The 12,156-nt window shown below is 39.3% G+C and overlaps 1 protein-coding gene across 1 annotated transcript; it reads left to right on the top strand.

Annotated features, from left to right (window-relative positions):
- Positions 1–9,650: 9,650 nt before the first annotated feature.
- Positions 9,651–11,345, top strand: CYP94B3 (cytochrome P450, family 94, subfamily B, polypeptide 3). Its single transcript, XM_079023349.1, has one exon. It carries the CDS (start codon positions 9,681–9,683, stop codon positions 11,211–11,213), a length of 1,533 nt encoding a protein of 510 aa, XP_078879475.1. The 5' UTR covers positions 9,651–9,680; the 3' UTR covers positions 11,214–11,345.
- The last annotated feature ends 811 nt before the right edge of the window (positions 11,346–12,156 follow it).

The following is a 12,156-nucleotide window of genomic DNA, read 5'->3' as shown; positions in this document are numbered from 1 at the left end:
CAAATCGAGTATTCGGGCTGCATACCGCTAAGTCGAAACTTAGAAAAATCATAACTTCCTCATACGAAGTCAGATTTGGGCGTTCCTTTTATGCACGCTCTCGGTTTAACGAAATCTACGACTTTCGTTTAGATCGCTAAGGCTAAATATCGCTCTATCTTAAATTCATATTTTACGTCACTCGACGTCGTGCCGGTTCTGTCGCGAAACTTCGACATGTCATAACTTCTTCGTTATAACTCGGATTTTGGCATTCCTTATATCTCCGGAATCCTTGTTTCAACTACTACAACTTTATGCAAAGATATCAGGCTTATCTCATACTTTAATTTTGATGCTTATTTTATTCTTAATTCATTAAATTATAATAATTAATAAAATAAACACATAAATCACATAATTCACATAATTCACAAATAATACATTTTTATTATTGCAAATTGGGGTTACAAAGGTTAACCTAGACTATTACATTGCTAAAAATGGCAAGCCCAGAAACACGGGCGTTACAATTCTCCCCACCTTAGAATGATTCCGTCCCCGGAATCACACATCAGCAAACAATTGCGGATAGCGACTCATCATGTCACTCTCCGTTTCCCAGGTGAGATTCGGCCCATTCGCGTGTTTCCATTGGACAAGCACTAACTCAACCATCTTACGTCGCAATTTCTTAGTCTTTCGGTCAACGATTGCCTCCGGTTCCTCAATCAACCTTTTGTTCTCATTGATCCTCAACTCCGAAAGTGGAATTATGTCGGGAACTTCTCCTGTGAACTTCCTCAAGTAACACACATGAAAAGTGTTATGAATTCCATTCAGTTCTTCTGGTAGTTCGAGCTTGTAAGCTTGGTTCCCAATCCTCTGAAGAACTTTAAATGGTCCAATAAACCTTGGACTTAACTTTCCCCTTTTACCAAATCTTATAAGTCCCTTCCACGGCGAGACTTTAAGCAAAACCGAATCTCCAACTTCAAAAGTCATCGGTCTTCGCTTTTTGTCAGCATAGCTCTTTTGACGGTCCTGAGCTGCTAACATTCTTTCCCTAATTATCCTCAACTTTTCAGCAGTTTGATGGACTATCTCCGGTCCCATAAACTACTTTTCCCCAGCCTCAAGCCAACAAGACGGCGTACGACACTTCTGTCCATACAATGCTTGATAAGGTGTCATCTTTATGCTCGAGTGAAAACTATTATTATAGGAAAATTCTACCAAGGGTAAATGTTCATCCCAATTACCTAGGAATTCCAAGGTACACGCTCTCAACATATCTTCAAGTGTTTGTATTGTCCGTTCGCTCTGACCATCAGTCTGCGGATGGTAAGCTGTACTTAAACATAACTTGGTACCCAATTCCTCTTGTAGACTTTTCCAAAACCTTGAGGTGAAACGGCTATCACGATCCGATACAATCGTTAACGGAACACCGTGAAGCCTCACAATTTCCTTCACGTAAGAATTCGCAAGCTTTTCCATAGACCATTTCTCCTTGGCTGCTATGAAATGCGCACTCTTAGTGAATCGATCAACGACCACCCAAATCATGTCGTGACCACTTTTTGTTCTGGGTAGTTTAGTGACAAAATCCATAGCAATGTCTTCCCACTTACCCATAGGCACAGGTAATGGTTCTAAACTCCCGTATGGTTTCTGATGTTGTGCCTTGACTCTTGCACAAGTCACACACTCGGCCACATACTTTGCAATGTCGATCTTCATCGTCGGCCACCAATAATAGGGTTTCAGGTCCCTATACATTTTTGTGCTACCGGGATGAATCGAGTACATGGTTTTGTGAGCTTCTTCCATCAGAAGATCCCTGACTCCTCCTGTCTTCGGTATCCAAATCCGATCTTGGAACACCTTTAGTCCGTGACTGTTTATGCCGAACACCAACGTTTTGCCCAAACGTTCCTCCTTTCGGTCATTTTTCTTAGAAGCTTCGCTTTGAGCTTTCTTTATACTTTCCAAAATAGTCAAGACAACTTCAATTCTCAACGCTCTTGGCCTTCTCCTTTCAAGATTGACTTTCCGACTGAGAGCATCAGCAACAACATTGGCTTTACCGGGGTGGTAAAGTATCTCACAGTCGTAGTCCTTAAGTAATTCCAGCCAGCGTCGTTGTCTCATATTCAACTCTTTCTGACCAAAAAGATATTGGAGACTCTTATGATCAGTGAAAAGTTTGCACTTCGTGCCATAGAGGTAATGCCTCCATATTTTCAGTGCGAAAACTACCGCTGCCAACTCCAAATCATGAGTCGGGTAGTTCTTTTCGTGCTCTTTCAGCTGTCGAGACGCATATGCGATCACCTTATCTCTTTGGGTTAAAACACAGCCCAATCCAACCCCAGACGCATCGCTATAAACAGCGAAGTCTTCAACTCCATCGGGTAGAGAAAGTATCGGTGCCTCGCATAATTTCTTCTTTAGCTTATCGAATGCTTCTTTATGCTTATCACTCCAAGCATAAGTAGCTCCTTTGTGGGTCAAAGCTGTTAATGGACTAGCGATCGAAGAAAAGCCTTGGATAAACCTTCGGTAATATCCGGCTAATCCCAAAAAGCTTCGGATCTCCGTGGGACTTTTCGGTTGTTCCCACTTCATCACAGCTTCGATCTTCGCTGGATCAACCATTATCCCTTCTTGGTTGACCACGTGACCCAAAAATTGGACTTCACGAATCCAGAAATCACATTTGGAGAACTTCGCATACAACTTCTCCTTCTTCAAGACTTCTAACACTTCTCGCAAGTGTCTGCCATGCTCTTCTTGGCTTTTTGAATAAATCAGAATGTCATCTATGAACACTATCACAAATTTATCTAGGAACGGATTACAAACTCTGTTCATTAAATCCATGAATGCTGCTGGAGCATTGGTCAGTCCAAACGACATAACCAAAAACTCGTAGTGTCCATATCACGTTCTGAATGCAGTCTTCTCTATATCCTGCTCTCTTACCTTTAGCTGATGATATCCTGACCGTAGGTCGATCTTTGAAAAATAACTTGAACCTTGTAGTTGATCGAATAGGTCATCAATCTTTGGCAACGGATATCTATTCTTTATTGTTGCCTTATTCAGCTCTCGGTAATCAATGCACATCCTCATGCTTCCATCTTTCTTCTTTACGAATAACACCGGAGCTCCCCAGGGTGATGAACTAGGTCTAATGAAACCTTTGTCCAATAACTCCTGAAGTTGCATCATTAGCTCCTTCATCTCCGTCGGTGCTAATCGATAAGGTGCTTTTGCAATTGGCGTTGTTCCGGGCAACAAGTCGATACGAAATTCTACTTGTCGATCGGGTGGTAATCCAGGAAGATCTTCGGGAAATACTTCCGGATAATCACACACAACAGGAATATTTTGCATCACCTTCTTTTCCTTCTTAGCGTCGATGACGAATGCTAAGTATGATGTACACCCCTTGGTCAAACATTTTCTGGCTTTCATTAGAGAAATGATTCCAGAGTTTACTCTGTGTTTATCTCCATACACCATAAACGATTCCTTCCCAGGCGGGTTCACTTCCACTATTTTCTTCTTGCATAAAATTTCGGCATCATTGGCGCTAAGCCAATCCATTCCCAAAACGATGTCGAAACCGTTAAGTTCGATAGGCAATAATTCATCGTGGAACTTATTTCCATTCAGATCAATTAAGATGTTTTTCATACGATGGCTAACAGGTACAAACTTGCCACTAGCAACTTCGACTAATAAAGCATTATCTAGTCTATCAACAGGCAAAGCTAGTTTTCTACCAAATTCATGCGATATAAAGGAGTAGTTGGCTCCAGAATCAAATAAAATTTGGGCAGGCAATTTGTTAACGAGAAAGGTACCTGAAGCGACATCAGCTTCATCTTTAGCAGCTTCCAGTGTCATCTGGAATGCTCTCGCCTTTGGCTTTGGCGGAATGTTGGTTCTTGCTGCTTCCTTCTTTTTCGGACAATCCCTTGAGATGTGCCCCTCTTCACCACAACCATAACAAACATTCTTGGTGAAGGTGCAGTCGTTGGCATAATGCCCTAGTTTTCCACATTTGAAGCATGTGGTTTCCCCGCCACACTTCCCATAATGCTTCTTCTTGCACTTGTCACACCATTTCGCTTCTACCTTTCCTCCGCTTCCCCTCGAACTAGACTTCGAGAATTTACTTTTCTTGCTGGACCCTGAAAATCCATCGATTTTCCTTTTCTCGCCAACCTCTGAACTTTCCAGACCCTTTTCCCTGATCTGGGTCTCAACATTTCTAGCAGCCCAAATGGCGGCTTTCAATGTGGTTGCTTGCTTAACCATTGGACCATAGTCCGCTGGTAGTCCAAGGGCAAACTTGTTGACCTTAGAGAGTTCTGTAGGCACCAAATATGGGATAAAATTCATCTTTTCTGTGAAACTTGCAGCGTATTCAGTAACGCTCAATTTCCCTTTCTTCAAATTCTGAAACTCATTACTGATTTCCAGAAGGTCCTGCTCGGAGCAGTATTGTAGCTTTAGTTGTTCCACAAAGTCTTCCCAAGACATTTTGCTTGCTTCTCCCTTGGGCATAGAGTCAGCTAACAGCTTCCACCAACTCAACACGCCAGATTTTAGCAGAGGGATCGCAAGAGCGGTCTTCTGCCTGTTGCTGCATTCGCAACTTTCAAACATAGTCTCCATTTCGGAGACCCAGTCCATAACTTGCACCGGCGTCGGGCTTCCGGATAGACATGGTGGTTTGGATGCCATGAAATCCTTATACTTGCACCCACGACCATCATTTCCTCCATACTGGTTATTGCGTCTAACCACTGGTTGTTCGTCTTGACCAATGATCCCACTAAAGTTTTCTCCTTCAGACTGCCCTCCATTCTCCTCGGGCTCTTCTGCTTGAATTGACGGTTCTTCACGATGCTGCCTAAGTAGGCGTCTTGTTTCTTCCATCTGAAGATCCAACATCATTTGAATCATCATTTGTACACCAGCCATTGTTATCGGCTCAGGTGCATCAGCTACGGCAGGTACTTGTTGAATTACAGGCGGTTGATTCCTGTTTTCATCAGCATTTCCAACTCCGCTTCTTGTTCTCACCATTTTTGATCTACACACCGAATAATTTCACCTTATTACTCCAAACGATTACATGCTAGTTCTAATATCGTATACATACGCTTAGAATCCTAAACACATAAACCTTTAGATCCGGTTGGCAACAAACCGTAGATCCGAACAAACAATATCATATATGGCAACATATAACATTTAGCATTAAAAGCATTTTAGGCAACTTTCCTAAAATAAACTAGTGCTCGTGTCTAAAATTTATCAGACACACATCTCACAATCTCCACTTAGCATACTAAGTTTAAGTCTAGAAATCCTACAAATTCCTAGTTCGCTTAAACTAATGCTCTGATACCAACTGTGACATCCCCAAAATCTCGGCCAGAAAATACCGTTTTCATTTATGCTTTTTAAACATTTTCAGAGTAAATCCTTTTTAATTTTAAAAGAGATGCGGAATTTGTTCCCAAAAACAAAACATGATAAAATAGATATTTATCAAAACATTTCATATAGAAATATGATTTCATTTCATAATCAAAAGTCGGGATGTCATGTTCCGATATAGATCATAAAGCATAAACGATAACATTACAAGTCGTTTAACAAATATATACATATACAGACTTGTAAACAAAACAACTTCATGATTCGCCCATCTTAAGCTCTTGCGCCACTTCCTGTAATACAAATCAACTGAGTGGGTCAGGCTTGGGAGCCTGGTGAGCATATAGGGTTTTCAAACCCATAATAATTATATTTAATTACAACAATCAACAATAAACCCGATTACCCATTCCCGTTATCCTCACCTTACGTTCCTAAAAATAACGTCTATTATAAGGAACTTATTTCAGGATTTTCATCGGGACGGACATTACTGCATAGGGGCTTCCTCAACAATAAGTGTCCTAACGGCAACCATGTGGGGGATAGAGTACACCGGTGAACACGTCGTTCACAACACCTACAGGTAATGAGCCTGCTAGTGTTCCACAGGACAGTCTAGAATAGTCCGTGGTCGTCATCCATACTCTGCTGAATGACTAGAATAACACCAATAACACCGAGGCCTCTCATCTGTTTATTTCACACCAATTATCTACCCATGTTCTACCCAACATATTAGTAGATAAAAAAATATACATTTTTATACATTGTTTATAAAACCTGTATAGCATGCTTTAATCAATACATATTCCACATAACAGATGAGGCATACACACATAACACGTATTTCATAGAGAATATATCAGATCTATGAGATAGAAGAGAGTGAATATACATTCACACATATAACCATAAAATATATACACGTAGCACGCATTTTATATTAAATACTTCATAATATTGCGTTTTGAAAAGGGACTATACACTCACCTGATCGGAAGACGATCGGGCAGCACTACGGCTTGCAGAAGTAGTGTCTCTCCGTAGATCTGGAAGATCTTCACAAAAATCGGGCTCCTCGCGGGCAGGGCTTCGGCTCGAGAATAACGCTCTTCGGGGTCCTCGGGGCTTCGGATATTGCTTCGGGGCTCGAGAATGATACCGGGGCTTTGGGATATGATTGGCACGCAAATCGAGGAAAAACTTAGAGAGAGGGAAGAGTTTGAACAAGAGAAAATGGCTGATTTCGAGTTCTATTTATAGGCTGAGGGTCTGGGATTACGCGGGGCGTAATCTCAAATTACGCAGGGCGTACTCAGTACGCGGGGCGTACTCGGTTACGCGGGGCGTACTTTGACGTCACTGCATGCGTCGACTGGTGGCACTCGAGTATTGGTCAGACAAGTTGCATCCGACTGAGTACGCGGGGCGTACTCAATTACGCGGGGCGTAATTGACTCGTCGAACTTCTAAATTGCGTAACTTTTGCATACGAGCTCCGTTTTCGACGTTCTTTATATCCACGCGAAGTTCAGACCATACTCTACAACTTTCATTTAGACTCCGTCGGCTAATTTTGACTTTTATTTTTATTATTTATTTTTAGAAGGCCGGGACAGAAAAACTTCGTTATAAATTCATAACTTCTTCGTCTGACGTCCGTTCTCGCCTAACTTTTCATCGTTTCGCTACTAACAACGAGATATTCGATTCTCATTTAGATTGTTTCGGCTAAAAACCGCTCGATCTCAAATCGAGTATTCGGGCTGCATACCGCTAAGTCGAAACTTAGAAAAATCATAACTTCCTCATACGAAGTCAGATTTGGGCGTTCCTTTTATGCACGCTCTCGGTTTAACGAAATCTACGACTTTCGTTTAGATCGCTAAGGCTAAATATCGCTCTATCTTAAATTCATATTTTACGTCACTCGACGTCGTGCCGGTTCTGTCGCGAAACTTCGACATGTCATAACTTCTTCGTTATAACTCGGATTTTGGCATTCCTTATATCTCCGGAATCCTTGTTTCAACCACTACAACTTTATGCAAAGATATCAGGCTTATCTCACACTTTAATTTTGATGCTTATTTTATTCTTAATTCATTAAATTATAATAATTAATAAAATAAACACATAAATCACATAATTCACATAATTCACAAATAATACATTTTTATTATTGCAAATTGGGGTTACAAAGGTTAACTTAGACTATTACATTGCTAAAAATGGCAAACCCAGAAACACGGGCGTTACATATAAACCACCCATAAATGCCCAAATGAGCTCAAAAGCTTCAAAGGAGATTAAGGTTACGAACTCATAGGTTTAAGAGTGATAGAGGCTGGGGGTGGGCAAGCCTAGCCTCCCTCTTTCCTTTAAATACTCAAAAAAAATTAGGGTTTAACGATCCAACCGCTCACCACGTCGTGGCCAACAATGTCACGTCGTGGGGGCTCATTAAAGTCTTGCGAACATTCTAGCATGGCCATGTCGTGGTGAGCCTTCACCACGCCGTGGTCAACCAAAACTCAAGAATTATTTATAAAAAAATTACATTAGAGAAATCAGATGAGAATGTGATAACTTAAAACTAATAATCATTTGTTCTTTTTTTCATCATCCATACCATGTTAAGCTTAAACCGATATAAAGAATACACAAACATGATTGATGATGCCTACACTTAAGATGTATCAATGCCTAGCTTGGAAGGTCGGCTTATAGAATCAAGGATGAAGAGGGTAATTAGAGGAAGTGTTGGATTTTTCGTTATTTTATAATGAGACCAAATTAACGAATAGTCTATGTGGTTTGGTATAATTTGTGCGTTTGCCGTTTGGTCTCTAGGTCTTTAAAAAAAAAAAAAAAAAACTTGAAATGTCCTTAAGATGTATTTTTGTTATGCGTTTGGTCATTATGATGCCTTAAAAGACTATATTATCCTTTTTATACTTTATTTAATTTAATTTATTGTTTATTTATTTATTTATTGTTTATTATTTATTTATCAATATAAATAAAATATGAGGTTGGCTAAATAGACACCCTATTTTATCATTTCGACACCCTATATAATTTTTAAGGTATTTTTATTGGTTAAAGTTACATTTTTTTTTGAAAAAAATGATTAAAAATAGTTACCTATATTAAAAATAGTTACCTATATTACAATGTTATATACCTTTATTATATCAAAGCACCAATGAATTTCCTCTTTTCCCATATCGTACCTTTCTTTACTCTCGTCGGAAACTCACCAGACCTCCTAGGCTCCTATCTTTCATCTTTCTATCGCCGACAACATTCTACGCCCCCAATCCCCCAGCCTTCCTAAACTAATATAGCTCTCTTCCCTTTCTTCTAAATCAAGAACCCTAAACTAAAAGAAGCTGTAGTAAAGACCTTTGCCAGAAACCATTGGTCCCTATAATTTTTAATTCTAAAACTATATTAGAAAAGAATGATAAAATTAGACTTTTGGTCCTTATGGTCTGTGTTGTTCTACATTTTATGTCAAAATTTTAAATTTTTTGTAAGAATACTAAACTACAGTTTTTGTTCCCAATGGTGTGCACTATTCTGTACTTTAGGTCCAAATTAACTATAAGATTTTTACGTGGATTCAATGTAGTTGGCAAAAATTGCATGTTTGTTCCATAAAGTTGTTACCGTCAAGCATCTTCTATTAAATGTCGGTAAAATGAGAATTTTACGTTAATTTTTGTCTTTTTTTTTCATATAAGTTTTAATTATATAATTATTTATTATTCTTTTAATAAATATATTATCTCTCCGCTTCTTCTGTAATTACTTTGTGTGTATATATCTAAATTACGTAAATCATATTACAAACCAACATTTTGTATAATTCTATTAATTTACAGTAAAAGGTATAAAACTAGTAACTCGCTGCACCTCGTACATAAGTTATAGTCGACCAAAATTTTGACGGTGTAATCAATAAATAATTAAAGAACATGGTAGAGTAAGTACTCTTATGTGACGTGTCAATAAGGAAAACGAAAAATAAGATAAAAAACCATGTCGAATATATTCCGCACATGTTTCTAGTGATAAAAAATGAGCTCTAGGACTGCGGCTTGCATTGAAAACGTGCGTTATATAATACTAGTATCCCAACGTGTTTCAACGGTTTCTACTCCATTTCACCGGTCCCCATATAAACACCAACATCCTCCAGTCTTCACCATCTCCACCATTCTGCAGCCATGTTTACTCTCTCTCTCCTCCAGTTTCTCACTCTACTATTCATACTTCTGTACCTATTTTCTTTGCTTCGGATCCTGGTAGCGTCCGCCACCAGCAGCAGCAGCTCAAGTAACGGACATAAATCATATCCGTTGATTGGCTCCCTTATTTCTTTCCACCAGAACAGCCACCGCCTCATCCACTGGTTCACCCACCTCCTTTCTGTCTCACCATCGCAAACCATCGTTTTGAATCGACTTGGATGGAAGAACAAGATGATCATCACTGCGAATCCTGCTAACGTCGAGTACATTCTCCGAAGTAACTTCGAAAACTACCCGAAAGGGAAGCCTTTCACTGACATCCTCGGAGACTTTCTCGGAATGGGAATTTTCAACGTCGACGGCGAGCTATGGAGCACCCAACGTAAGTTAGCTAGCCATGAGTTCAGCACAAAATCGTTGCGTGAGTTTATAATCAGTGTTCTTGAAGAAGAAATAACCACAAGGCTTATTCCATTGCTGGAAAGCTCGATTGAAAATGGCGGCGTGTTGGACATGCAAGACGTTCTCAAAAGGTTAGCTTTTGATACCATATGTAAGATCTCTCTTGGGTGGGACCCGTGCTGCTTGGATTACACACGCCCTGTTCCCGCGCTTGCCACGGCGTTTGATGTGGCGGCGGGGGCAAGCGCAATGCGTGGCACGGCGCCGGCGAACTGGGTGTGGAAGGCGAAGAGGCTGTTTAACGTCGGAAGTGAACGGAGGTTGAAAGAATCTGTCGGAGTCGTACATTCTTCGGTGACTGAGATAATCCGTGAGCGGCGAAAGCAGATGGCCGGAAGTGAGAGCCGGAGAGATTTGTTATCCAGGTTTATATCCGCCGGTCACGGCGATGAGCTCGTGAGGGACATGGTGATAAGCTTTATGATGGCTGGAAGAGACACTACATCGTCGGCGATGACATGGCTCCTTTGGCTGCTGACATGGCACCCCACCGTGAAGAAAAATATCCTTGACGAGGTCGCCACAATAGTCAACGATCGCGACCAGTCAAATAAGTCACAATCATTAAACTTCGAAGATTTGAAGAAAATGGATTATTTGAAGGCTTGTTTATGTGAATCAATGAGGTTATACCCGCCGGTGTTGTGGGACTCAAAGCACGCCGGAGATGATGACGTGTTACCGGACGGGACGCCGGTGCACAAGGGCAACAGAGTGATGTATTTCCCGTATGGCATGGGAAGAATGAAATCATTATGGGGAAAGGACTGTTTGGCGTTTAAACCGGACCGGTGGTTTACTGAACCGGGTGTGTTGAAAATGGAGACCCCTTATAAATTTCCGGTTTTTCAAGGGGGTCCAAGGGTGTGTCTTGGAAAAGAGATGGCCTTTCTGCAGATGAAATATGTAGTGGCTTCTGTTTTAAAACAGTTTGAACTAATTCCGGTTTGTTTAGAGAAGCCGGTTTTGTTGCCAATGTTGACGGCTCACATGGATGGCGGATTTAAAGTTAGGGTTCACAGAAGGAGTGACTTTGACCTTTTGTGAACATAGCTTGTTTTTGCCGTTGGATGGGTTTTTAATTTGATCAATCAACGGTTATTGTAAACTAGTTTTTACCCTTACAAATATTAATTGGGTATTATTTGTAAACTATATACAAATATTAATTGGGTATTATTTGTAAACTATATACATTTCTTCAAAAATATAAATAAATAAAATATGTACTATCAAGTATCAATACCTTAATATAAAATATAAAAAAAAAAAAAAAAAAAAAAAAATTATTTGTTGTTACACGTAAGCCGTGATTCAATATATTAAGTTAAAGTTTTTTTTTTCTTTTTAATCACAACTTCAAATTTGGTGTTGCATGTGTTATATATTTAAAGCAAATATAATATAGATGATTTGTTTTTTTCTCTTTGAATTATAGTAAAAGAAGTAAATGTCATCTACGACCCTATGCACCAACCAGATTCGTTACCACCAGGGGTAGGTAATGTGTAATCAATCACGATAATTTAAGGAACAAGGAAAATGACGTCTATATTTGAACATAGTATTTTATTTATGAGTTTTTAAAGACTTAAAAGCTATATATATATATATATATATATATATATATATATATATATATATATATATATATATATATATATATATATATATATATATATATATATATATTCGTACAATTCATATATAAATCTTAAAAAACAAGGACTTCTGGTGTTTGAGCTAAAACTGCAACAAAATGACTAAAAAGCACGTTCCTCCAAAAAACCCTTTTCGTATTCGAACAATATTTCGTCAAAAGGTAAAATGTAGCTTTTATCTATCTCTCGGGTACTTCCTTCTTCACTTTTTGATCATCTACTGATTTTGACCACTCTTTCGTCTTCTTCTTAACTTGTTGCATATCTTTATCTTCACATGTCACTAAATTACAAAAGAAAAAGTTGTTTTCTTCATATCCAAGGGAACA

Source organism: Lactuca serriola, chromosome 1 (genome assembly GCF_051521515.1).
Source record: "Lactuca serriola cultivar US96UC23 chromosome 1, Lser_US96UC23_V15, whole genome shotgun sequence".
NCBI lineage: Eukaryota > Viridiplantae > Streptophyta > Magnoliopsida > Asterales > Asteraceae > Lactuca > Lactuca serriola.
This window is presented reverse-complemented; position numbering and strand designations above follow the sequence as displayed.